This window comes from Enoplosus armatus, chromosome 4, assembly GCF_043641665.1.
Source record: "Enoplosus armatus isolate fEnoArm2 chromosome 4, fEnoArm2.hap1, whole genome shotgun sequence".
NCBI classification, from domain to species: domain Eukaryota; kingdom Metazoa; phylum Chordata; class Actinopteri; order Centrarchiformes; family Enoplosidae; genus Enoplosus; species Enoplosus armatus.
In genome coordinates, this window is record NC_092183.1 from 2,127,777 (window position 1) to 2,150,370 (window position 22,594).

A 22,594-nucleotide genomic window follows, 5' to 3' on the forward strand; every position below is an offset into this window, starting at 1 on the left:
TTTAGTTTAGAGATTTTAAAAGTTTTACATATATTTATATTTGGGGAAAAGTTTATTTAGTGTGATTATCAATGCCAGAGGTCTAAAGTGTAAAATGAATGTATGAGCGGCATAAACATGAGCTAACTGGGTCTCACCATGCCCCCCTCAGACCAGACAGGGTCCCTTTTTGTGCCCTTATTAGACTTTGTGTTAGCACGGCCCTGGCCCAGAATACAGCCTGACAGGCTGAACTCGGGGCATTTATACCCTCGTAAAGCCTCCCTCGTGGTGCATTCTGGGACTTTATGTAAAACCAACATGGCGGCCGCCTGCGCCAGAATGCTTTGTAAGGTCGGCTGGAATATTTTGGAGTCACCAGCCGCCCGCCGGCCCGGTACCGTTTCCTACCTGGCGGGCAATGTGACCGCACACGGGTCCAGGAGGGCCTACGGTACCGGCGGGCCCGGGGTCCGCTCCAAACTGCTGTCCTCTCTAAGGGCAGGAGGAGGCAGGGTCCTGGGCTGTGCCTTCTTGGTCGGTGGAGGTTTGGGTTTATATCAGACTGTGAAGTTCAGTGTCCAGCAGCACCTGGCCGAGGAGGAGACCAAGGTGAGTGTCCGGTCTCAGGTGTCTGCGATGCGGCCACACAGTCCGCCCGGTAGACGGTGTCCCATTGATCCACTGACGGGGTCACCTGCAGTGATGGGACCGAGTACATTTACTCCTAGTACTGTCCTTTGAGATACTTTACTGTTTCCATTTGATGCCACTCTATACTTGTACTTCACAATGTTGTACTTTTGTACTCCTCCACATTTATTTGACAGCTTTAGTAAGTAGCTACTTTGTAAATTCACATTATCAATACAAATGTAATGATAATAAGTTATAAGAATGTATTGTATGTATTATTATAACAGTATAACATATTAACATAATATAGTATGATGTAGTACAGTATAATATGGTATGGTAAGCAACCCAGCAGTAGTCATTAAAAATAGCTCCATCTTTACCAGCTGCAACATTAACGTGATGAACACATGAATATGTCAATAATTATAATCCAGCTATATGATCTGTATTATTCTGAACAATGAGTATTTTTACATTAGGTACTTCAAGTACATTTTGCTGCTGTTGTATCGGTACTTGAAGTAAAAGTACTGAGTACTGAATGCTGCTGTCACTCTGCAGGAGTCACTGGATCTGTTGTCATAGTACACTGTGTTGATCAGCCTGTATTTAATAAACTTTACTCGACTCTGTATTACGAGCTCATATTGTTTTTTTTCCAAACTTCAAAGGAATATAAGCTAATATCGGCCACTTAATCAGCTGTTATAGCAGCTTATTAATGACATGTTCAACGGTATATAATATTTGGGTGTGCTGATACTAAAATTCTGTAAAAACTGTCAGAAAAGCAACATTAATTAGAAGATGTTGTACGTTAGAACCAGCCGTTATAGAATAACCTCTTTCCTCCGCTGCCTCGTTCAGGTTTCTGGAGGGGGTCTGAAGTTGATTCTGTACCAGTACAAGACCTGCCCGTTCTGCAGCAAGGTGCGGGCGTTCCTGGACTACCACGGGCTGCCGTATGAGATCGTGGAGGTGAACCCGGTGATGAGGCAGGAGATCAAGTGGTCGGTCTACAGAAAAGTTCCCATCCTGATGGTGGACAGTGACGTGGTAAGACAGATGAGAACACTTGATTAATGCCACTATGGTGTTCCTCACCTCAGATATATGTTATAACAGGTAAGTATTATTTTACTGTTGCTGCCTTTCTACCTCCAAACCAGTGTTAACACGTCCGACTTGGTTAAAATTGGAGTAAAAACATTTTCTCAACCACTTCAACTTGGAATTCAAATAAATGAGAGCTGCTTCAAACCTTTTCCAGTCTGATAAAAACATTTTGTCCTGATATTCAGAAATGAAACTGGTTATTATTTCTTTTTTTCTCCACAAATGTGCGGCTATTTTTAATGAAACCCTCCCTGTCTTTTTGTCTTCTCTGTCTTTTGTTGCAGCAACTAAATGACTCGTCTGTCATCATCAGCTCCCTCAAGACATATTTAATCAACAAGTAAGTTGTAGCTTCCCTCATGTGATATGAAAATATGTTTTCTCTTGATAATTATTATAATGAACCAGCCTGAGCAATGTACAGCCTGCCACTATACACCTTTATGTTAAAATTAAATTCACTGTGAGGGGAGAACATGCAACATGGTCAGGTCACCCCCACCCCATCTGAAGAAATCGCCTCGAACTACAGGAAGCTGTAACGGATTTATTGCTGTTTTCTGACGTTTTATAGTCAAAGCAATTAATCAAGAAAATAGTAAAAAAAATGATTACTTTACTCAGGCAAATAAAACCAAAACTCTCTGCACGGATAGATGGCAGGAGAAAATAAACTTTATTTTTGTAATTTGGCTGCACTGACCTTGAATGTGACCCTTCATTCAGGGAGAAAAGCGTGTCTGAGATCCTTCGCTGCTACCCGGAGATGAAGTCGGTGAATGACAGGGGGAAGGAGGTGACGGAGTACACCAACAAGTACTGGGTGATGCTGAGCGAGGCAGAGACCGCGGTGATGTACCCCGAGAAGGGAATGCAGAAGTGAGTCCAGACCTGCAGCGCACACACCAGCTGCTGCCAGCCTGCAACCATCAGCATACCCTTATTTTGAAAGGTTGCACTCTGTGGCTTGGCTGTCAATTAACCAATTAATCTTCAATTAATCTTCAATTAATCTTCAATTAACCTTCAACCTTCATCGACTAATAGTTTTAGAACTGCAGTCAGTTATAAAAAAAATGATATCTGTCCCAAAAGACTGTGTTTGGTCCAGTGAACCAGGTTTACGATGTAAGTGACATGAATGTAAATTGTTCTCAGCGTTTGTTTTCTGTTCCTGTTGGCAGAGAGGAGATGAAGTGGCGTCAGTGGGCCGACGATTGGCTCGTGCATCTTATATCTCCCAACGTGTACCGAACTACCGGTGAGGCCCTGGCCTCCTTCGACTACATCGTACGCGAGGGCAAGTTTGGTACTTACGAAGGCTTCTTTGCCAAGTATGTCGGCGCTGCGGCCATGTTTATCATCGCCAAAAGGCTGAAAAGTCGGTGAGTGACACATGAAGAAATATCTTTTTTTTGTAGTCCGTGTTTGGATGTGAAAGTTGGGATTATTATTATTATTTTTTTGACGCCACAGACACAACCTGCAGGACGACGTGAGGCAGGATCTCTACAAGGCCGTCAACGACTGGGTGGCAGCCATCGGCAAGAAGAGGAAGTTCATGGGTGGAGATCAGCCCAACATGGCAGACCTGGTAAGGGAACCTGTCTCTCTCTCTAAGCAGGTTTTAAATCCAGTGTACCCGGACCCACACTTTAAACATACTAAATGTCAGCATAGCTGTGATAGTTAACATCCAATAGTAAATATGGAAGTGTTGATTAATGCATTCATTATTCATAATGTCAGAATATGACAACAACAACAATCAGAGCGTCTTCATTGCTCATTGCTACATGCTAGCAAACAGAGTTGAAGATGTCCTATAATGGCCACCGTACAGAGGATACATTTGATTTTTTTACCCCGCTGGTGTTCAAGGATTTTAGAGCAAAGTTTTTTTTTTCAGCCCTCTAATATTGTTTTTGACTGTTTCATGGGTCAACTTGTCTCCTGTTGTCCTCCGTCTGCAGGCGGTGTTTGGCGTCCTCAGAGTGATGGAGGGCCTGCAGGCGTTTGACGACATGATGGAGAACACCAAGGTCAAACACTGGTACAGACGCATGGAGAGAGCGTCGCTCAACCACGAGGGCCGCAACTGAAGCCCGAACTGAGTCGAACAGGCGAAGGAGACCTCAGAACACCTCCCAGCCTCAAGAAGACTGAACAGTGAACCGCCAGAAAGACAGTGACCCCCACCAGGAAGCAAGAACGTCCTGCTTTGATGGTGGAAACTCGGTTTGAGAACGGTCACTACACCTGTTGATTATATGAATGAGTTAAATGCAGATGTTTATGAAGACGAAGAGATCACACACATTCATATACTGTCGCCAGATAACCATTTAATGACCAAGCTGCTTTGTGGAGGAACCATCAAATCTGCATGTATATTTCACTGAAGGAAATATTTTCCAGTCCTCACCATGATCAAATCATTGTTGTAATTTGGGAACTGCGCGTATCTCTAGATTTTATATATATATATATCTAGATTACTTCACTGCGTACTTCACTACTACTACTTCAGTGGTTCTCAGCCAAAGATTTCGGTCTCCCTCAAGGACTCACAAGCTTATTGTATTTATGGAAAAGACCAAACAAGATCTCTCTACCGTACAAATCTGTTTTTATTTCTTCAGATTTTGCTCCAATCTTTTCCCATTTTCCAACATTGAAGTTTTAGCTTTCAACCTCTGCTGACTGTAAGAAAACAAATGAATAAAAGGTTCTAGTTGACTTTTACATCGACACTTTCAGGTCATTGCAGTTCTCGGTTCAACTGTTTCTGTGTAAACTTGTTCCAGATACCATGAGATCAGTTATCTCTATTTGTTTCAGATGGTTGTTTCTCTGTGTAACTGATGCGGGATCAGTCTGGCAGATGGGCAGGTGTTCTCTTTGGGGTAAAATAAGATAAAATGTTAAGAACTGGTGCTGCCGGTTTGAATGTACTTTAATATGCAAACTGCAGATAAATTTCTGAATTAATTGTATTAAAACCAACTAAATGTAGATAGTTGTAAAAAGGTAAAATAAAAAAGGAAACCTGGAGTTGTGTGTTTTTATTTGATAAATAAGACATTTACGTTGTTTGGTATAACACAGAATTAGTATTAGGAGTTAAAGTAAATACAAATGACAATTTTCTAATTAAACATATGCAGGATAACATCTTCAGAACATCGTCAGAGGCAAAAGTAAACAAAACCTCATTAATAAAACCATCAAATCAAATCCTCACTCATCTGGTTTTACTTTTGAAATACAGGCCGTTACTAATTAATATTTTAATCACCGAATAATCTGTTGATGTTATTTTTCAATTAGTTGATTGATACGTTTATAAAATGTCCCCAGACGTCCCGGTTCACTTGAGTATTGATTGTCTTTTGGTCATTTGACTACTTGGCAAGTTTATTTGGGAATTTGTACCATTAATGTACTGGGTGAACTGGGTCCTGCAGCATTACATGGTGCTTTATCAGATTACCACAGGCTCATTCTGGGGCCAGGTGACACAACAGCAGAGGAAGACGGGTGGATTTCTGCGTCTTTCTGGAGTCGACTTCCTGGTACCAGAACTGTGATAAAATACATTCATCTTAAGACAATGGACACAGACCAGAGTGTCTTTATCCAGCACAGAAGCTTGAGGTTCAAAGTGTCCAACACACTCGCTGAATTATTCATTTCTTTCTCCTTTTGAAAAAAGACAATTTTACTTTTTAAATGGAGGGTAAAAAAACAAACGCAAGGATGACGGAAACTTCCAGTAAACTGCAGATGAGGATTTATTTCAGACATTTGGTTTACAGATGAAGATTACGATCATTCTGGTAACACACCTGTATAATCTACATAACACGCCTCTGCTCTGCTTCTCCTCAACGACTGCTGGAACAAAACAAAGCACAGAGTTTCTTTAGAGATTTCTGTTTCAACATGAGGATCAAATCGTTGGTGTTTTGGAGATACTGACTGATGCACTTCAGCAGTTAAACCCCTTTACATATATATGCATTTCTAATCTTGAGATAACTTCATTCTCAATGATTCAGCGACCACAAATCTTCACACCATTCATAAAAAAAAATAAATATCAAAAGTTCAAATCATTCAACACAATTCTGATTTGAACAGCGACTGTCGAGACTTAATAAAAACAACCAGCAGTGATCCTGTAGTGACCAAATAAAGTCAAAGTGTTTACAACAAACTCGCAGTCAAACTAAGCAGCTCCACATTATGATCTCAAACTCTGGAGAACTTCGGACGACTCAGTCTGAGGCGCTTCACAAAAAACATGGGGGAGAAAAATCTCAACACAACGCATTATTTATTCTCCACGTCCTCATTTCAGAAGTAAGAATACTCTAAAGCTGTAAGAAGCAGAAAACCACCAGACACACGTTTGAACGACGAGAAAACCATCTGAACAGATGTCAGGAGGACGGATGTGTTGGAGAGACGATGGCTTCAAGAAGTGCTTCATCCAGAGATAAATATCTTGCTGTTGGCCGTTCAAAACGGGTTCCAAAGCTGGAGAATTAATTCGTTTGGAACATATAGTATTCAGTAATCAAATGTAGTGGCCTCCAGTGAGTCGTCGTCCATCAAATTCCTCCTGATCAGCTCTTTGAGGCGTCCAGTGAAACCAACCGTCTTCCTTCGTCTTGTCCGACTGAAGTTGTAGAGAAAGTCTCCTTCCAGCCACAGAGGACAGTTTCCCAGCACCAGATCACATCTCACTACTTTATTCAATCCTAAACGGCCTCATGTGGCAACATCCAACATGGCTGCTCCTCCTCCATCACGACCTCCAGAACATGGAGCTCAGCTGGCCTTTGGGCGGACTGATCTGTCGGCTCTGCAGAGACGTCTACGTGTGGAGGACAAAAAGATTTGTTTGGTTTTTTCACAATAAATAATTTTATCCATTTACTGCAATAACTTTTTATATGACTTGTGTGTAGCATGGAGGGAGCTACGGCTGCATTACAGTGTGTAATCCTGTATTTTATCATGACAATAGACTTGAAGGACAGTCTTGAAGGACTGCTGTGAGTTTCTCAGGCCACCAGGTGTCACTGTGCTGCTGCGTTTGAAGCCGCAAAGCTTCAAATCTTTTTTGGCTCAAATAGAAAGAAAGCTCCGGAGCGTCTTCATCCACTCATCACTAATGTAGAGTTAACAGAGTTAATGCAACATACAAGATTAATAAAAGTGCTAACATTAGCAGTAACATACCTCTAAAAACTGTTTGAGTCTGATGACGGAGCCCATCTGTCCGGTGCTGGTCACCACTTCAATTCTGGAGACACCAAAGAGACGCATCCAACTCATCAGACAGAAGGCGGTAAACATGCGGCGACAACTGCTGCTGAAATAATTTGAGCTGCTGGTGAAACACGCCTTAAATCTAGAGTGAGTTTGTACCTGGGGAAGTACTCCTCTTTAAGGAGCAGGATGAGTTTCCAGAACTGGATCTGATACTGCTTCATCAAAGCATTACCACAGACCTGGAGACAAAAAGACAAACATCAACACTCTCACCTCAAGACAGATCAACTAATAGACTGACATGTACTAAACTTTATTTCACTCACGACGATACAACCATGAACAAACACATACACCTGAACTCATCAGAACTCACATTTAAGACTACCAGAAACACAGGAAGTCACAAGACGTACACGGACTCACCTCAAGAAAGTCGAAGAGCAGCGTCGCTGTGATGTCTGCCAGAGGCTCCATGTTGAGCATCTGAGCCAACCAGCGCCAGCCGTGGTTCAGACCATGAGGAGCAGCCTGGAACACATCAAGTACAAAGTGCTTTAATTCAACACGACGCAGGATCACTGTGCTCCGAAGGTCTAATGCTTTGAAATGGTGTTCGGTGGGTTACAGTTCTTACCCCCTGCTTGGAGCCGTAGGGCCACCTCAGCTGGATAATGGCAGCGTAGAGACGGATCATCCCGGACATCCTCTTCAGGAAACTGTCCTGACCTTCAACCCCGGAGTCGTCCACGCGGTAACCAAGAATCCTGATGAAGCGAGGATCATTTTAGTGATTCATCAAACATAATAAGTAAGAGGAGGGCGGAGCGACACATTTCTGTCTCCCTGACCTCTGATATTCCTCCACAGGTGTTCCCTCCTTCATCGGAGGGTAATGTGGGACTGCGTACGGACATTTCTTGTGCAGGTGGGCGAGGATGAACTCTCCCACTTGAGGGTGCAGCTCCCAGACGCCAGAGGCCACCACGGCGATGGGGAAAGCGGCTTCGTGGTGAGACGCCACCTCTTCCTCGCCTTGTTTCTACGGGGGAAAACACTTCCATCAGAAAAACAGGATATACTTGTACACATTGAAGACTGAATACTGGGAATGTGATTGTTCTGTGTTCTGCAAGAGGACAACTTGTCTGAGTAAAACCAGGGACCTCCTCGAATCTGGAACGTGGACCCAAGGGAAGCCAGATAAACTTGGTAATTATTGAAGGCTGGTAAATTTTTAAAATTCAGTGTTTAAAATCTCAGTGAACATCCAACAAACAGTCCAAAACCCCCAAAATATTTCTATTTGAGATGCTGGAACCAGAGAATGTTCAGATTTTTTGCTTGATAAATGACTAATCAATCATCAAACTGGTTGTCAATTAATTATCTGCCATTATCTGCTTTATAATGAATGTAAAAGTGAGATAAAAGATAATAAAGATATAAAGTTATTTTTTCGTAATGACACCAACAGAGATTTTTGACATTTCTCTGGGATGATATATTAAACAGCAGCAGGTGGACTCACCACAAACTTCTCAGCCAGTTTGTAGCTGACGAAGTCCAGACCCTGAGGATGCTGGGAGGTGGAGACAGACCTCCCCCCCGACACCACCGCCCGCCCCGACAGCAGCTTGTCGATCTTGTCGAAGATTTCTCGGAGCTGCGATCCCGAGTTGCTGGAGATTTGACTGACGGGGATGCTGGCTGCTTTCTGGAGCTCTAGCTTCAGCTTCTTGGTCTGAGTCCAGAGAAGAGACATGAAACCAGCTGTACAGACCTCTGCTCACAAGAAAATACTCAACATTTATCACCATTACTGCACTTTTTTCTTGCCTCAACAGCGCTTAATATTGTGGCTGGTTATTGAACCTCAATACATTTTGGGTGCTGGCCAAACACAGAGTATTAAAGACTGTCAGGTAAGTTCGTATCACATGAACATCAGAGTCTGGTCAGATTCATCATCTTCTTTACTTTTCTTTGACTGAGATGAATCTGTATCATGCTGCTGTTTTAGTTGTCTACTCTTTACTCTTTTCTTTAATTTGTAAAAGCACTTTGAGTATGAACTTCCTGGTTAGATTACAAACATTCATGCAGAGAAGCACAAACTCACCTGGACGTCTTTTGGGGAGTTGAGTTGTTCGAAGGACTGAGCGCACTGAGCGGCCGACTCCTGCAGCTTCTTGTACCATTTCAGCGTGCTGTCTTCAGCGCTGTTCTGCAGCCCTGTTGGAAGGTTCGAAAGTACTCACTGTATTCTGTATGTCAGCATTACAGACCAAAACAATATCAACTTGTAATAACGGCAGTCCACCAAACGTACACATTCACTTCTTGCCGCCACGTGAGGGTTTGAAGTCTCATTAGAAAACTAAAAGTCCTTAAAGTTGCTCTAAACTCTCTCACCTTTCTTCCGTGCCTTCTCTTTGGCCGACTGCGCCGCCTTCTTCTGGGCTTCCTGCTGCGCCTGCAGCTCCACCTGCTTCCTGCGCTGCTCCTCCTCCTCCTGATCCTTCTTCTTCTTCTCTTGAGTCTTGGCGACCTCCTCCTGCATCAGCCGGATCAGCGCCCTCATCTCATGGAGGGCTCGCTCGGCCACGGTCATGTCTTCCACGCTGGGAAACTCTCCCTGGAAAGACACAGTACAAACCGTTACACCGAGTCTTATGCACTTTTCCCCCAAAGTCACCCTGACATGTTCAGTATCTATGAAAGAGGAGATCTCTATGAGAAATGATTTAGTTCTCTGAGTTTGAACACCAAGAGTTTTTAAAGATGGAGCAACTGGAGGGTCGATCAGATGTGCAGCGTAGAAAAGAAAAGATGCAACAAATGGCAAAATTCTCTGTTTTACTTCACAGTAAATTAAATATGTTTGGATTTTTAACTGTTGGTCAGAGGGAAAAAAGCTATTTTGAAGATGTCAGCTTGGACTGTGGGAAATTCTTTCAGGCATTTTTCACATTTTTATAGAAGAATCCACAAAGTTGAGCAAAAAAACTTTGACGGACGTATAGAAAAGGTTTGGGTAATCATTTACTTTTGTATTTTATCTTCCAAATAAGTAAATACTAACTAACCTATGGGTTTGTTTCCAACCTGTCTGACTGCTCGTGTTTCTTCACTTAGACTCAACTTGGTGATTGTAGCTACTTGAAATAAAAAACTTGTAACAAACACGATCACTTTCCATCTCTCTCTGGAGACTTTCCCCCGTCAGTGCAGAAATGAGCCCCAATCCAAACCTGGACTTTAGGAATCAGCATTGAAACTGACCTCTGCCGTCTTTCGCACCACCTCGGACACCTGGGAGCACAGCTGGTTCCCGCGGGTGTTGTAGGAGCTGAGGCTGGCCGGTGGGAGGTCAGTTTTGGTGGACGGCTCCAGCAGCTGGTTGAGCTGCAGGATCTCCTCCTGGATGGTGTTAAGGTTACGCAGTCTCTCCCTTCCCTCCGCCTGCCGCTGCCGCTCGAGCTCCGCCTCCCGCATGCGCTGCTGCTCCGCCTCCCTCAGCCGCAGGTTCAGGATCTGAAGCCGAGGACGACGAGGAAAATGTGTTTATACTACAAAACATGCGAGGCTGCCAACAGAAGTTTCAAAATTGTTGGTTGTGACAAATAATCTATTTCAAAGCAGCATTTTCTGTGTCGTCTACGTGTCTGTCGACGTTTGTGAGAACCTCGGTTTAGATGCTAAGAGCATGACCTCTTCTTTTTGCATCAGGTCAATCACAATACTATTATATTTACTATTAATATGAAATGTCTCTGTCTGACCTCCATTTCCTGGCAGCTCTTCCTAAATATCAGCACCGCTGGTGTCATTTTTTAAGTTAATTAAGGTGATACAATTATTGACTCCTAGACCTAAAACTCATCAATCTTTAGCCAGTTAGGACGGATTTTCATAGTCTGAGATGTTTGATAAATACCACCAGAGTTCATGGTGTTTCCAGACCATCTTTAGTAGTATCCTTTCTACATGTGGTCTGATGGGCATACCTTCATTCTGTGTCGCTGCTCTTCCTTCAGCTTCTCTTGACGCCCGATGCTCTCTTTAGTTCTACAGAGCAGAAAATGGAAAGGTTTTGATTTCAGAAACGTTAAACCACAACCACCATAAGACCTGCATCATTGCCGGTGGCTCTTACTCTCTGTCCATCATGTCCCTCATACTCTGGAACTCCTGCCTCTGCTTCAGCTCCATGAACTCCTCGAAGCGCTTCAGCTGCTCCGACTCGGAGCTCGCCACCGCCGCCACCAGCTTCTCCTGCATCTCCTGCCGCAGTTTGAGCGCCATCTGAGCCGACACGTTTAAGACATCAATCAGGTGAGACTGCAGAGCTTCCTGTCTGCATGTCAGTGTTACTACACCTTACTAACCTCATACACACACAGTAGACAGGTTACATTTAATACCAAAATACCAAAGCAAATTTTTTGTATGTTGGAAATAAACCTGATTGCGATTCTGATTAAGATTCATTGTGTCAGACCTTGGCCTTTTCTCGTTGTTCCTCCTCAAATTTGATAATACGTCCTGCCATCTCCATGGCTTTGGGCGACAGCAGGGAAATGGCAGGTAGTGATGCAGGACTGGAAACGTCGCTGACATCTGCCTCTGGACCTCCATCCTTCGTGTCATCACTAACAGCCTGCAACACATTCACGTGAGGAAAAGACAGAGTCAGATATTCAGACAGGTAGATGAATTTAGAGTTCAAACTGAAAGTAATACAAAGTGTGTAGCTGTTCTCATTTTATAGAAACATCCAGCTCCACAGAAAAAGTATAATGTACTGTGTATTTGCACTCTGAATGCCAACATACAAATACCACTAAATGCCAGAACCTTGGTCGAATCACACAAAAGTTACGTGAACTCTTCCTTTAACAATCAGGAAACACAGTGTAGTTCAACAAGCTTCTTCCTCACATACAAAAACACTGAAAGATGAGCATGTACTCAGGAGAGACTTGCCTGCTCACTCTCGATCCTCAAAGACGGGGCTGCATAAGGTGTGGTGTGCTTGCCGTTGATGTCAGGGATGGATCCTGTGGAGGAAACCGAGCCCGAGATCTCCTCAGAGAGGCCAGGGCTGGAGTCTCCAGAGCTGGAGCCCAGAAAGCAGGACGTCTGCAGGGGTAAAGAGCTGAGACGCTCCAATATGACCCCAGAGTGCGGGGACAAGCTGAAGGCCTCTTTACAACCGGCCAAAATATGCTGCAAGAACACAGATATAGTAAACCTCAAGTGTACTTCATTCATGGAGGGTGTTTAATGGCACAAGCACCTCAAAATTGGAGAAGTGGAGTGTTTGAGCAAATTTACTTAATTACCAGTATTCAGACCCTTTACTCAGGTAAAAGTACCAATACAACAATCTACAAATACAAGTACTGCATTCAAAATCCTACTTAAGTAAAAGTACATTAGTGTTATCAGCAAAATGTACATATAGTATTAAAAAAAAAAAGGTACTTTTACTGCAAGACAGATCGCTTTTGTTGTATAGGAGTATTGTTTGTTTTGTATCAGAATCAGAAATACTTTATTGATCCCGGGGGGAAATTACACAACTTACAGCTGCTCCCATTCAAGAATAGAAAAGTAGCATCAAAATAGAAATGAGAAGTATGTACAAATATACGATAAAAAATATTTACATTCTTGAAGTGAAAAGTTTTTTAAAAAAGCAGGTGTGTACAATCTTAAATCTGAAAAGTAACTACAAACTACATCTGTCAGAAAAATGTAGTGGAGTAGAAGTAGGAAGTGACATAGAAGGGAAATACAGTACAAGTACAAGTACCTCAAGATTGTACTAAAGTACAGCTCGTCAGTAAATGTACCACTGTTAACGTAACTTAATGCGCGGCCATGAACTCAGACCATATCAACCTCAGTGGAAGACCAACACACAAAGTTTCTACACTAGTTAAAAAGTGAAGAGCAAGTTCTTCATCTAGTTTAATCCTATTAAGTTGGGTTAGAAGAGTCAGCTATGATTAAATAAATTTAACTAATTAAAGACTTCCACCTGCTGGTGCTGCTTGCTAATGGTCAGTGTTGGTGATTTAGCAAACTGTGGTGGCTAACTGCCCTCAGTGCACACCGTTAAATGGTTAAACAGTCACTTTAATTAAGTAATTCTTTAAGGTTTATAGCTAAAACAAGCAGGGACAGTTTGGCCTGGCTAACCCTGACTAGCCATTAGCGAGTCAGCTAACGTCTGAGTTAGCTAGCGTTAACTCACCTCGTCCCGTTCCGACCAGTACGGGTCGTATTTGATATTTGCCTTCGGGGAATTTTTTAAAGCCTCTAAAGTCTCCCATCGTAGGTTTTCGGCGGGCATCACAACAGCGTGGTAAACAAACTACAAACTAGTTAGTTTTGGGCTAGATTTTAAGCCGCCGGATGAGGTTACATAAATTCCAATCCGACGAGAAACAGCCCGCCTACTTACTGTTTAAACGCTGTGTGGTTCCGGCTGGGACGTACCTTTATTATATTTTGTTTATGGTTCAGTGATCTCATTTAAATACCATCGGCAGCGTTAAAATCTAAACTATGTAATAACAAGATTTATTTTACCATTGAGAGTGTTTCAGACCCGATGGCTCAACGGGGAACACATTATCACAGTCCCTCCAGGGGCCCGCCTTTTTTAATCACGCAGTCCATTATTTGTTTTTACTTATTCAAATACTCACCTCTCACGCCAGAACTTAAAAGCTGATTGCAGTATTACACATTATATATATAGTACAGAAAATGTGCCGAAAAAGCCATCCACTAATATGCATTTTATCTAATAGCTTCACCTGGTCCATGGTGCTGTGAATGCACTTTCCCAGACAACCCAATGACAAAATGTTGACATTTAAATGAAGCAAGCGATTTTGTTGCATCAAATATATGCAGAGTGAAATAACAGACCAAATTAGTTTATAAAATGTCATAATTTATCTCTTATATGTTTTTTATGTTTGCAAATGAGGAAGACTATCTTGAATTTCCAAAGTTCCAAATGGGGTTTGGCATGAGGAGACGGAAATATTATGTTTAGGAAATCTCTTTATATGTGTGGACTTATATGCTATCTCTAATTTACACAGAAATAATAAGTGAGACTTCAGTTTGGCTGTAAAGAAGACTGCTATTAAATATTGTTTAGGGGGAATTAATACTTGGGTGTTTATTGTGTTTTCAAATTCAGATACCTGAAAGATGGAAGATTAAAAAAAAAACATATTTATTCAAAAGAATCGTACATTTCAGGCACCTAAATGTAAGAATTTAATTTACAAAAAGTTTCTAAATCAATTTCATAGACAGTACATAAAACTCTCAAGTCAAAAGTCAATAAATGTCATGTAGGTCTCCTTCACTGCTTTGGGAATGGATGAATGCTCGTCAGGTCGGAAGATTCTGCAGTCAGCTTCCAAGAGAAGAGTCACCAAACACATTTCCATATGAGGTTTTGAGAAAATGAACGTAGTTGTGCAGACTGCGGTTTGTAGAGTCTGACTGCTCCAGTCTGTCCTTCATGTTCTGCAGCTGACTCTGGAAACGACGCTCCATCTGAAGACAAACAGAAACACAGAAACAAGAATTTGGATTTCCATTGTTTGTTACAGTTCACAGCAGTTCTTGCAAGAGTACCAACAGTTGTATGTCCAACATGAAAATCCATGGACATCATAACGTACCTCCTCCTTGCTTCGCTGTAGCTGACTCTGCTCTGTTTTGGCTCGGCTCAGCTGGCTCTGCAGGTCCAAGGCTTTAGACTGAGACACCCTCTCTTTGGCCAAAACCCTCTGCATGCTGCTGTCCACCTGAAAACATGTTGAGTTTAAGTTTTCCTCACTACATTTACATGCACTGCAATTTTCTCAGCGGCCACTCCTAAAAGAAGTGACTGCATAGTTTCAGACCTGTCTCTGTGCGTCGTCCAGAGTTTGTTGAAGCTGTCTGGACAGGACGCTGCACTCACAGGTCTTCTCCTCCAGCTGCTGCTGAATGCTGCGGATGCTGGCTTCCTTTGAGGAGAGAGCCTGACACATCTCTTTGTTCTCTACCTTCATGTCATCCAGGCGCCTACAACAACAGAAATCAACAGTTTGTAGTTTGGAACATTAATGGAAACCATTTCTGTGTTTTGTTATTTCTGCAATCATTGTGTACAAGTGATACTTTTATATTAAAAATGAATATATTTATGTTTTAAAGTACCTCTCAAATGTGTGTATTTTCTCTTTGAGAACGTTGTTCTCCTCCTGCAGCAGCAGGTTCCTCTGCTGAAACGTCTCCAGCTGAGTGCCCTGCTGTTCCACCTGTGGAGGAACACAGTTAACAACAAAGTGTGAAATCCACCTGCATCAAGCGTCCTGGTGGCCGAAGGGTCTAAACCTAAACCTAAACCTTTGTCTCTCATCTTTCAAATGAAGGCAAAATAGCCCAAAACTGAAAAAAATGTAATCCACTTCCATGCATTCACCCTGCATCAATGTAGCTAATAGGTCTTTCTAACTAAATTAGGCAGCTTGTGAAACCACCAAAATGTTTAATCTGGCAGGTCAACAGTTTACCAAAACTCTGTTCAATTACCATGCTGGTTGTGAGTCATGTGACTTCTCACTCATGCTTTATATTGAAACGTCTGTTGTTGAACCTCATTATAGACCCGTGACCTTTGTTTAAAACCTTTGATTAACTTGTATTTGCTCAAGTTCAACAAACTAATTCCTGAAATACAACAAAATAAACCTTCACGATTGCACCTATTTTTTTCCTCTACCTATCAAAGCTATAATATATCTCACAGTCTGTAAAGTACCTTGTGTCTGACTTCAGAGAGGGCGGAGTTGTGCTCCATGTTCCTCCTCTCGTGGGCGTCTGCCTCCTGCTGGGCGCCTCTGAGCTGCTGCTCGGTCCTCCTCAGTCTGTCGGGCAGCGCCTCGAGCTCTCTGAGCCGGCCCAGCAGCTCCCTCCTCGCCTGCTCCTTCTCCCTCTCCAGGCTCACCTTCACCTCCCGCGCCTCCTTCTGAGTCGTCTCCAGCTTCAGGCAGAACTCCTCTGATTCCAGACGAGCCTGCTGGACCTGCGCAGAGAAGCCTGACGTCACCACAACACAGTAAACTTCAACGCTTTCTGGTATCTGGAGTGTCTGCATGAAGAGAGGCTTCAACCAAATCACAGAAAATATATGTTCTCATGTATCCCTCCCATCAACAGAGGGAAATAAGATCTTCTGTGTTTTTTGATTGGGGTGAACTGACCCTTTAAATTCTCTTTAACATTTGTTGGCGAGACAGAATGTCACCAGTACATATACTTTTTACGTTTGCAGTTTGTCTCTACATCCACTTTGCAGTCACAGTATTAGAAAAGCAAATCACTGTGCAGGAAGTGCTTTAAGCTACTCATCATTTGTTTGCAGGTTTGAGTGTGAAGGGAAGCAGCTTCACTGAGAGCACGACTGTACCTTCTTCTTGTATTTCTCCACCAGGTTTTCGTACTTTCTGATTGACGATTTCAGCCGACGGGCTTCAGACTGCAGACCTCTGAGCTTCTCTTCAGATGACGTCAGCTGACCCTGAATATGACGTATGATTATAATAAATGCTTCCTTTAGTCCACAGAAATGAAGAACAGTAGAAGAAGATAATTTACCACACTTTGGTGAAGAAAATGAACTGTAAGAGCTACAAAATAAATTAAATAAAAGACATTTTATAACAATTTCACACAACATGATGAATGAGGTGCTTCTGATTTAATAAATGTTTATGATTTGAAGTTATGTGTACCTCGAGTCTTTGGTTGTCCAGCTTGATGGAAGCGTTTTCAGCACTGAGGTGATGAAGCTGATCCCTGAGCTCCTCCCTCTCCGCCCGACTCCTCTCCTCTGCTGAATGAAGCTGAGAGTTCAGCTCCGTCACCTGACTGTGACGGCAGCACGTATGTAAAGCTTGTGTTATGTTGTCATCACAGCCTCCATAATTATGTATTTTCCAAGACTGTTGTAAAGCAAACTTTATTTTACATTATGAAATAGAAATTGTTTTGTTTGACACTCACAGCACTTTGCACATTTGTCATTTTTTTATGACATACTACTTTACAAACTCTCTGTCTTGAATGCACCATATAAAAATCAGAATGATATTTCTGAATATGCAATGTCAAATTTAACCAAAGTAACTCTGCAGCTGAAGCTTCGTCATTGCAATTACAATAAGTGACATGACAACTGCAGGAACTGTGGAATCACACTTTTAGAACTTTACAAACCTTTTTTTAAAAGGTAGTCTTGCATAGCCCGACCCCTGTGGTGGAAACCCATATATACTGCTTATATTACTACTATTTTTATACTTTATACTATATATACATTAACTATACAAAGATGTGTCTTTCTTTCTCCTCTGTGCGTGCAGGTCAGTTTGACATTTGGTGCATAAGGCTTTAAGTCAAGCATCCTCTTTTCTTCCTCTGTTCTCTCTCACAGAGACACATTAGAAGACTGAGAGCTCGCATTGTTTGAAGACAAAGGATCTTTGCCAAGACAACTTTCACTTCTATCATTGATCTATCTATAAGACTCGAGTGTAACTTCATTCTGTGGTCTTATGAAGGCATCGAGCTTCATATACATATGAGAATGTAGGTCGAATAAAACTCTTTTTCTGAATTCATTACAGACAGTTCTACAACACTCCACACTTCGTTTCCACGCTCTTTAGAACGCCAGTTCTATTTTGCTGTAAGAGGAGTGTGACTTTAATCAATATCTGCTCCACATGAAGTGCTGACATAAATTCTATCATGAAAAAGACGCCAATAATAATAATAATAATAATAATAATAAGTAAGGGTTCAATATGATTGCCTGATCATCCATGTTTGTAAATAGGGATGATTGTATCAAATAACATCGTTTTTGTGAAGTCAAAATCACAATGTGGAAAAATGAACACATCATGATGTTTTACAGCAAAAAACTACATGTGCACTTACAATTTGAGAGCAGAAATGTCCTCCTCCATCTGTCCTTTAGCAGCTGCCTCTTTAGAATGGCGGAGGCACCAGTCGCTGGATGTGGACAGAGCTTGAGCCAACAAGGATTCCTTAAACAAAACGCCCATGTTGTTTTCTCATTAGTGGTCTTGTTTTCACCTTTCAACTTATTTCACACCTGGAATGCATTTATATTACTTTTGCTGAAACAAAAGGAGGTGGGAGTTGCAAGACAAGATTCACAGTAAAGTAAAAGAAACTCAAGCGAGAAACTGCCGATTCCCCACAACACGTCTGTTCTGGAGTCTGCTGCATGTACTCGACAAACTCTGCCGTCATGTGCTTTTAAAGTGATAATAAGCTACAGCAGCCTATTTTTGGTGCAGCGCATCATGCCATATTCTTAGTGTGTATGTTCTGGTGTCTATAGATGTGTGTGTGGTACTGCATGTTAACTGTAGATCGATTGTAGATGTGTGCTGTGCTGCTATGTCAACTGTGTTCTCTCGAATGCCTAAGACAAATGACTCCCAAGGGAGACAATAAGGGTTGTCTGTCTATCTCATCTAGCCTGTCCTCGCCTCAGAATCTGGTGCTCGTGTGGAATATTGCAACTGAACCAAGACGCTGGCTGAACTTCCTTTGAACTTGATTTGCATAAAAGCGTGTGATCAGACAAGACACCGCCACCAGGGAGAAAACTCATTTGCATGCAGGATAAACCGCAGAGAGGTCTGTGGCTCATTCTGAGGAACTGGGGCTGTTCGTAGAAAAGACACGCTGCTTGTAATAGTTTTATGCTTTGTGTACCACCAAGTTACAGGACCCATCTCCACCCACCACTCTGATGTCCTGTGATTGTCAGACATTGAGTTGTGGACCTGTGGTACCTCTGAATACTGACCTTCTCCTGCAGTTTTGCCGCAAGCTGCCGGGCGGACTCTTCGGCTCGCTCAGCCTGCTGGGTCAGCAGGGCCAGCGCCTCCTGGTCTTGCCGCCCCTGCTCCTCATTCTCCTCTTCTCTCCGCTGCCTCAGAGTCTGCAGCTCCTCCTGCAGAGCCTGAAGATCCTCCTGCTGCTGCTCGTGGCTCTGCTGCATCTCCTGCTCCACACACAGGGAGGGAAAGAGACATTCACACACCCAGTTTGTAATAATGAAGGCCCTTATATGCTGCTTGTTGTGGACGAACTGTGTGTGATAATGCAGCGGCAGGGGTGTGAGAAGTTTCCACGAACATTTTGACATGACTCTGGGTCACCAAGCGGACTACAGCTGCTGTCCGCCACAAAGGAGCAACCACAGACGTTTCAGAGCCTCCTTTCAAGACTACAGGGAGTGTTTGATAATCAGAGCAGAGAAAGAGGCAATATGACCAAAGTATAAAATCATCATCATATATAATATCATCACACCGACAGCAGCACCCATTTCACTGTGTTGGGCCGATGAAAACAACTGGTCCACATCTGACAGTTCAAGTGTGTGTGTGTGTTTTATTGTGTTTCATGTTCACAGACCTGAATCTGAGCAGCCAGATGGGCCTTTTCAGCTTCTGTTCTGTTCAGCTCAGATTCCAGATGGTCGCGGGTTGACTGCAGGATTCTTGAAAGCTCCTCCGTCGTCTTAACGTTGTCCTGCCATGGCAGAGTGGAGCAGAGGGTGAGGGGGAGTTCCTATTTGTGAACACCTGAACCTTAAAGGTCTACATGGCTGTGTAAGATATATAAACCTTTTCTGTTACCAAAATACAAGTAGTGTAAACTTTTATAAACCAGTGTAGTAGTAGCACAAATCTAATGGTAAGTTTCAAACCTTTTCAAAGTCCAAATGCTCAGCAAGCTTAGAAGCCTCTTTCTCCTTGTTGGTGAGTTTGGCCAAAAGTCGCTGAAAGAGAAGAAGGAAAAAAAAAACTGTCTGGTGTCTGATGATAAGGAAAAAACAGCACTGCATATGACCAGGCGATGATTACTCACAATGTTCTCTGCTTCACTGTCTGCCATTCTCTTCTTTAAGGCATCTTTCTGTTCGGACCACTCCAATGACTCTCTCTGTGGACACAACAACACAGCAAACAGTCAGAAGAGAATTATTCCACGCTGACATTTGCTCTCCTTCAGTTTTCCTCTACTTGTACCTCGTATTCACTCCACTCTCTGAGGAGCTCTCGAAGGCTGTGATTCGTGTTGTCAAACATCTCTATCTTCTCTAACAGCAAGTCCTGTTGCCGTCCCAGTGAAGCTGCGTGCAATTTTGATAGCCGCTTGTCCTAAAAAATAAAAAAGTGAATAAATATGAAACACAATCATGTACAGCAAAATATGTCCTCTTCCAGTCATTCATCCTGCATCCATGCTTCATCCTCTGACCGACTGTGTATACAACATGATCATTTGCTACCAAATTTACCTTAGCAAGGCTGTCGATAGTCTCCTTCAGAGCTGTCAGCTGACTAGCTACTGCTACACCATCGATTTCTGCTTCTACAAGCGCCCTCAGGAGCACGTCTGTCTCTCTGTGTTGACCCCTAGAATCCGAGCTGCAAGCAATAAACACAAAAAGTTTCCTCAAAATATTGATGATCATGATGATTCTTAACCCACAGTGAGAAACTCCTTCTGTCTACTCCACAGCAGGTTTTATGTCCTACAGCTGTTCCACAAAATGTTACCCAGGGACCAACTGCAGTGCTGACGAGCACAGTTCGCTAAATAAAACAGCACATATACAACATATTTTGTAACCTAATTTTGCTGTATTGTTATTTCTGGTCTCTCTCTTCTACATCTCTCCCTGTATGATGTCAAATGTCGACCCGGAGAGAAGCCCTTTGCTTTTTAATTTTGAGGAGACTGACAACAAAAAAACTGTCTCCTAAAACCATCTGGATGGGATATCTCATCTCACAAAACAAAATGTCCCCAGAAACAAAAAGTGTACAACCTCCACTTTATAACACCATTAAAGTGTGTTAGGGTGGGTTACTTCTTTAAACGACGAATGCTTTCTTGCTCTCTGAGTAGGACAGTGGATACTGCAGCCAGCTCTTCTTCCTGCTCCTCTGCATCACGCTGAGGTCCAAATCCACTTTCTGACTGATGCTGCACTCTGCTTCTCTGATCATCACACACAAACAAACAGAACTCATGTTCAGTGAATTATGACAACAAAATGCACAACAGGGCTAATAAATATATGTACTAGAGTCTGCAATCGAACCAGGGGAAGCACATCAACAGCAATCAATCAATAAAGTCTATCCTACGTTTATCGCAGGGGTCAAATTTCTGCATGTTGCTGTTTCAAATAAACAGTTATGACAGCTTTAAATGGATTTAGGCCTTGGTAAACAAGCCATGGAATGAGATGATTATGTTTTACTCTAGTCTGTTTCAATTCAGTTTTGTTTGTAATCTTTGTTTGACCACATTCAAGCCTGTCTGGGGAGCAAACCCCTGCCAGAATATCATTTCCTCTTTCCAATTGTGTTCATTTGCAAGCATATTATTTATTGGCACTGGTTGAAAGCATGGCAGTGAGACATAAACACTATAAAGAGGCTTGACACTTGTATGAACCCACATCTCTTCGGCAGGACAGTCTTCCAGGAGGAATCCACGGCGTCCGGACCTTTGGCCTCCCTCCATCTCCCTTCTCCTGAACAGCTTTTGTCCTGTTCTGCTGAAAAAAGGAGGGATTCCACAGGTATAACACATAATACCTATTGTAGCATCACCATCCTCTTAATTGTTTTGTCAATCTATTTGTAAACTCTTTAAAAAGTATGTTAAAAGGGGAAATTACAATGTACTAAAGACACTAACAAATCTGTGCAGGTGAAAACAGACAGGTGGCCAAACGATCGATGTACATACAGACATTTGGTGTACTAACCTGTGGCGTCCTGCTGGGACTCCTCCTCATGTGAACATGTACAGGTGTGGTCTCCGGTACATGGACATGAACCGGAGGCGGTGGCGATTCCCGGGTTTTCATTCTTTCGAGCCGTTAAACAACATTCAAACCGCGCTCAGGATCAAAGAAGACCCAACCAAACTAATATTAAAAACCGGTAATTCATTATTACCGTGCTAAGTTAGATGTTTACAGGATAAATCTCGACTTTCGTCTGTGGAGCGGACGGTTACGTTGGTCAACAAACGACCGCCCTGATTGGCTCGTTTGCAATATCTCGTTCTGTGATTGGCGGAGGCGACTTTTCGGTACGCGTTGCCCGTGGTAACCACTGAAAGCAGCGGGTGATGTTTAAACTGCTAACATTAACTGTTAAAACGCTTTTATAGCGCCATCTCTACTACTATGGAGGTTTTTTGTCCAGCTGCCTCTTTTATCTTACTATCCCTCTTTCTTAAACAAAAAAACAAAACAATCACAAAAAGCTCAATGAAACCCAAAATGGTGGTGAACGCGGTTTATAGAAAAACGTTCTACTATTGTTCAAATGTGGCAAATATATGCGTGAAATGGCTTTTCTACTAAAGCAGATTCATTTCAAACGGTTAAATTACATTTTAACAGTTACGTGAC

General features: G+C 42.5%; 3 protein-coding genes across 4 annotated transcripts; 1 reads left to right on the forward strand and 2 right to left on the reverse strand.

Moving 5' to 3' along the window:
* Nucleotides 1–300: 300 nt before the first annotated feature.
* On the forward strand, nucleotides 301–4,781 carry ptgesl (prostaglandin E synthase 2-like). 2 transcript variants are annotated; one of them, XM_070904543.1, is made up of 7 exons: nucleotides 301–597; nucleotides 1,486–1,674; nucleotides 2,019–2,074; nucleotides 2,461–2,613; nucleotides 2,919–3,119; nucleotides 3,211–3,328; nucleotides 3,708–4,781. In XM_070904543.1, the coding sequence occupies exons 1-7, from the start codon at nucleotides 301–303 to the stop codon at nucleotides 3,834–3,836; spliced, it is 1,143 nt and encodes a 380-aa protein (XP_070760644.1). In that variant the 3' UTR covers nucleotides 3,837–4,781. The 2 variants fall into 2 exon arrangements, with proteins under 2 accessions (XP_070760644.1, XP_070760643.1); XM_070904542.1 differs by having other exon boundaries at nucleotides 301–591.
* Nucleotides 4,782–5,510: 729 nt separating this feature from the next.
* On the reverse strand, nucleotides 5,511–13,420 carry gle1 (GLE1 RNA export mediator). The gene is made up of 15 exons (XM_070904382.1): nucleotides 13,283–13,420; nucleotides 12,003–12,249; nucleotides 11,522–11,646; nucleotides 11,177–11,325; nucleotides 11,028–11,088; nucleotides 10,303–10,554; nucleotides 9,433–9,655; nucleotides 9,140–9,252; nucleotides 8,549–8,761; nucleotides 7,869–8,059; nucleotides 7,655–7,784; nucleotides 7,444–7,548; nucleotides 7,174–7,256; nucleotides 6,985–7,048; nucleotides 5,511–6,616 (listed from the first exon to the last, which is right to left on the reverse strand). Exons 1-15 carry the CDS (start codon nucleotides 13,379–13,381, stop codon nucleotides 6,548–6,550), a joined length of 2,124 nt encoding a protein of 707 aa, XP_070760483.1. The 5' UTR covers nucleotides 13,382–13,420; the 3' UTR covers nucleotides 5,511–6,547.
* Nucleotides 13,421–14,284: 864 nt separating this feature from the next.
* Nucleotides 14,285–22,167, reverse strand: LOC139284424 (outer dense fiber protein 2-like). Its single transcript, XM_070904687.1, has 17 exons — nucleotides 21,941–22,167; nucleotides 21,629–21,727; nucleotides 21,032–21,162; nucleotides 20,456–20,585; nucleotides 20,184–20,315; nucleotides 20,023–20,097; nucleotides 19,862–19,933; nucleotides 19,567–19,683; nucleotides 18,953–19,150; nucleotides 18,049–18,158; nucleotides 16,839–16,974; nucleotides 16,514–16,624; nucleotides 15,866–16,129; nucleotides 15,262–15,362; nucleotides 14,964–15,126; nucleotides 14,739–14,864; nucleotides 14,285–14,610 (listed from the first exon to the last, which is right to left on the reverse strand). The coding sequence occupies exons 1-17, from the start codon at nucleotides 22,040–22,042 to the stop codon at nucleotides 14,464–14,466; spliced, it is 2,214 nt and encodes a 737-aa protein (XP_070760788.1). The 5' UTR covers nucleotides 22,043–22,167; the 3' UTR covers nucleotides 14,285–14,463.
* Between the last annotated feature and the right edge of the window lie 427 nt (nucleotides 22,168–22,594).

Excerpts from the sequence above, each read along its gene's own strand:
- ptgesl (XM_070904543.1), top strand. The coding sequence starts at position 301 with ATGGCGGCCGCCTGCGCCAGAATGCTTTGTAAGGTCGGCTGGAATATT. Across the intron at positions 1,675-2,018 it reads TGATGGTGGACAGTGACGTG|CAACTAAATGACTCGTCTGT; the intron begins GTAAGACAGATG and ends CTTTTGTTGCAG. Across the intron at positions 3,329-3,707 it reads AGCCCAACATGGCAGACCTG|GCGGTGTTTGGCGTCCTCAG; the intron begins GTAAGGGAACCT and ends CTCCGTCTGCAG.
- LOC139284424 (XM_070904687.1), bottom strand. The coding sequence starts at position 22,042 with ATGAAAACCCGGGAATCGCCACCGCCTCCGGTTCATGTCCATGTACCG. Across the intron at positions 20,316-20,455 it reads CTATCGACAGCCTTGCTAAG|GACAAGCGGCTATCAAAATT; the intron begins GTAAATTTGGTA and ends TTTATTTTTTAG. Across the intron at positions 20,098-20,183 it reads GAGAGTGGAGTGAATACGAG|AGAGAGTCATTGGAGTGGTC; the intron begins GTACAAGTAGAG and ends TTGTGTCCACAG.
- gle1 (XM_070904382.1), bottom strand. The coding sequence starts at position 13,381 with ATGCCCGCCGAAAACCTACGATGGGAGACTTTAGAGGCTTTAAAAAAT. Across the intron at positions 8,060-8,548 it reads AACTGGCTGAGAAGTTTGTG|AAACAAGGCGAGGAAGAGGT; the intron begins GTGAGTCCACCT and ends TTTCCCCCGTAG. Across the intron at positions 6,617-6,984 it reads GACTCAAACAGTTTTTAGAG|ACGTCTCTGCAGAGCCGACA; the intron begins GTATGTTACTGC and ends CTCCACACGTAG.